General features: G+C 60.5%; 2 protein-coding genes across 2 annotated transcripts in view; one reads left to right on the forward strand and one right to left on the reverse strand.

Moving 5' to 3' along the window:
• LOC110406699 (zinc finger protein 692-like) overlaps window positions 1–547 on the reverse strand; it is a 7,785-nt gene extending 7,238 nt beyond the window's left edge. The window contains exon 1 of the mRNA XM_021413523.1: window positions 20–547. Within this exon, the coding sequence (XP_021269198.1) occupies window positions 20–253 (234 nt within the window). The 5' untranslated portion in view covers window positions 254–547. The remainder of the gene's footprint in view (window positions 1–19) is intronic.
• Window positions 1–3,072, forward strand: part of LOC110406697 (C-type lectin domain family 2 member D-like) — a 4,278-nt gene extending 1,206 nt beyond the window's left edge. Inside the window, exons 2-6 of the mRNA XM_021413519.1 lie at window positions 903–1,025; window positions 1,513–1,605; window positions 2,002–2,192; window positions 2,248–2,351; window positions 2,596–3,072. Coding sequence (XP_021269194.1) covers window positions 995–1,025; window positions 1,513–1,605; window positions 2,002–2,192; window positions 2,248–2,351; window positions 2,596–2,728 — 552 coding nt within the window. The 5' untranslated portion in view covers window positions 903–994 and the 3' untranslated portion in view covers window positions 2,729–3,072. The remainder of the gene's footprint in view (window positions 1–902; window positions 1,026–1,512; window positions 1,606–2,001; window positions 2,193–2,247; window positions 2,352–2,595) is intronic.

Here is a 3,432-nt window from a genome sequence, read left to right on the forward strand (position 1 = left end):
CCCCACTCCCGCGCCCCACAGATCGACCTCCGCCACCGCGCTCCGCTCCGCCGCTCCGCGAGTGGGACCCCACCCGGCGCCGTGCCCCCTTTAAGAGCCGAAGGAAACGGCTCCCGGCGCTGAGGGAACGCTGCAAAATGGCGGAAATCCCGCCTCCTCCTTCCGGGAACGCGCATGCGCGCTGCGCCGCCTCCGCGCCCTCGCGCGGGGGCTGATGGGAGTTGTAGTTCTCCCGTTGGGTGGGGGCGGCCATTTTTGATGGGAAATTGGGCACGTTTGGGTGAAATATGGAATAGTTGAGTGAAATATGGCACGGCTGGGCGAAACATGGCGCCTTTGGGGCGAAGTATGCCACATTTGGTTGAAATTAGCCATATTTGGGGTAAAATAGGCCACATTGATGCCGTGGTGATGTCATAGTTCCCCACTGCTGCCACTTGTGGGTGGGATTCGATGTTTTTTCCCTAAATTTCTCTTTCTTCCCCCCAAAATTTGCCTTTTATTCCCCTACATTTGTCTCCCCTCCCCCCACTTCTCTTCCCCCTCCCAAATTTTCCATTTTTACCCCAAATTTCTCCTTTTTTCCCCCACGTTTCCCTTTTATCCCCACCATTCACCATTTTTTCCCCTATATTCACCTTTCCCTCGCAAATTTCTCTTTTTCCCCAAAAAAAATCAAGCAGGGACACCTCATCGCGCTGCACCACGCTCTGCCCTCTTTTGGGGTGCGGCGCTGCCCCATTCCTCCATCCCAGTGGCGCCGCCGGTGCTGAAAACGCGGAGATTTCCCCCAATTTTGGGGAGTTCTGTGCCGTTCACTCCTCCCAGCGCTTGTGGGGCCCCTGAGGCAGCACATTCTCCTCCCACCGCTGCCACCAACTCAGAGCAGCGTTTGTTCCCAGCGCTGAAAGTCCCCTCTCCGCCTTTGGGTCCTCCCCACGTGGACCCCTCTCATTCCCTCGAGGTCACGGAGGAACCCCCCATTTCTGCAGCAATGGATCCGCACCACGGAGCCAAGGACGCAAGTGAGCAGCGCTGCTCTTTTGGGGATGGCACGAGGTCGTGGCTGGGCTCGGTGCTAACGGGCTACAGATTTAATGAGCACTTAATTAAAGCACCCAGGGAGAGGGGTGGGCAGGGGAACGCGGTGGGGCGATGCCCGGCTCCCGTGGTTGGAGGGGATGTGACAATAGCCCTATAACTCCTTTGGGGTGGTGGTGGCATTGGGGTGTACCCACTGAGCTGTGGGGTCTGGAGGTTTGTAGGGAGCCTGGGGGGGGGAATGGGGGCATTGGGGGTCTCCTCCAGGGTGAGGGCTGTTAGGGTTGGTAGGGTCAGGGAGATTAGGGGGAGGGGTGAGGGTCAGGGGTCAGGGTTGTCTGTTAGGGTCAGAGGGTTAGGGATGGGGGTAAGGGTTGGTTGTTAGGGTGAGGGTTATGGTTAGGGTTGTGGTTAGGGTTAGGGTGAAGGTTTGCTGACCGCATCTCTCCCCTGGCACCGCTTCCTCCGCAGGTTCCAGACTGAAATGCATTAAGGACAAACTGGTCCCCATCGCGGGCACGGTGCTGGTGGCAGCGCTGCTGATCGCCGTCATTGCGCTGGCAGGTACGTGTGGGGCTTCCGTGGGTCTGGGGTACCCGAGTGGGGCCCTCGCGTTCTTTGGGCTTCGTTAGGTTAACGAGTGAGCGCAGCACGCCCTGCACTTTGCTCTGCACTTTGCTGCGGTCTGGGGTCCCTGCACTGAGCCCTCATTGCAAAGGGCTGAGACATTTCATGCAGTTTCCCTATAGGACGCAGCCCCTGCAGGAAACCCGGAGCTGAAAAAGCGACTTTGACACCCAAGGGATTTCCTAAAACTGCCCCAATTTGAACCAAAGCACGGGAGGGGGCCCGAGGGGTCCTATCACTGTAACACCTTCCGCCCCACGACGTTCTCAGTGTTGTTATGGGGCTGAGCATCACCTCGGCTCCTCCCATACGGCGCCTTCTGCTTCTTCCCAGCCCAGAAACGCCCCTCGTGCTCCCCGTGCCCCACGGCCGGTCCCCTGCCCCCCAGCTGCCCCCCGGAATGGATCGGGGTCGGGACGCAGTGCTTCTATTTCGTGGAGGACCCGGCGGACTGGGACGGGGGGCAGCGCTTCTGTCTGTCCCGCGGAGCGCGTCTGGCTGCCGTGGAGAGCCCCCAGGAACTGGTGAGGTTGGGTTGGGGGTCGGGGTTCGTGCCCCACAGCGGCTCTTCTCCCGTAGGGCTTCGTGCTGCGCTACGGGCGCTCTGTGCAGTACTGGCTCGGGCTGCGCAGGGAGCGCTCGGGGCTGTGGATGTGGTCCAATGGGTCTCGCTTCAATAACACGTAGGTCCCTGCCGCGCTGGGGGGAGGCTGCGGGGGGCAGGGGGGTCACTAAGGGGCTGCAGACCCCTCGGGGGGGGGGGCCATTAATGGGGGGGGGGGGATGAAAAGAGCGATGAAAGCGCTGTTGGAGGTGGGTTGTGATGCAGCCCGGGTCACAGGAGCCCAACGCGGAGCTCTGCTTTTTTTTTGGGGGGGTGGGGGGCTGAGACCCCTCCTCCTCTGAGTGCCCCCCCCCCCCGCGCAGGTTCAGCATCGCGGGCAGCGGTCACTGCGCCCACACGGACGGCGGAGGGATCGGCAGCGATGGGTGCTCCCGCCCCAAACGTTCCGTCTGCGGCCGCCCCCAGTGGGGGGCGCGGGGGGGCACGGAGCCGTGAGCCGACCTCTGTCCATCCCGACATCCCCCCTCCCCCCTTCATCCCATCCTGGGATTTCTGCCCCTCTCTTGAAAAAAATGGGCTTAAAAATGACGAAATCTGGTCAAAAATGCAGCGTGTGGTTGGAGGAGGGGAGAGGAGGGACACCCCCCCCCCCTCACAGAGGCGCCCCAATTAGTTCCGTTTCCTTAATTAAATGGGAGTAGGGTTAAAGCAAGTGGTGAAAATGGGTTAAAAAACACGAAACGGGGTGAAACGAAGCGCTCGGCTCCAGGATCTGTCAGGAAACGCCCGTAAAATTAACATTTTTCTTTTTTTATTATTATTAAAATGGATTTCTGGGGACGCTGCGCCTTTAAGAGATTATACAGCCTCCCCACCCGGCAGACTGCGCACTGCGCAAGACCGGAAGTGCTCCCGCCCCGTTGGGCGCCGCCATACTGCCGTACAGTGCGACCTATTCCCTACTGAGCGCCGCCATTTTTCCCCCCTCAGCCCACGTGACGCCCGCAGCCAATCAGCTTCGGCGGGAGGGCATTCTTTATTAGTGTGATTACAAAAAGTGCGGGGGGGAACGGAACTGCCTCGGGAGGTGGGGGGGGGGCTACTTCCGGTTGGCGTGGGCCGTGCCCACCACGCACTCGTTCACCTGCGGGAAAGGGGGGAGGGGGTGGACCCAAATTCTGCCCCATCACCCCCAGTCT

This window comes from Numida meleagris, chromosome 15 (genome assembly GCF_002078875.1).
Source record: "Numida meleagris isolate 19003 breed g44 Domestic line chromosome 15, NumMel1.0, whole genome shotgun sequence".
In the NCBI taxonomy this organism is placed as follows: domain Eukaryota; kingdom Metazoa; phylum Chordata; class Aves; order Galliformes; family Numididae; genus Numida; species Numida meleagris.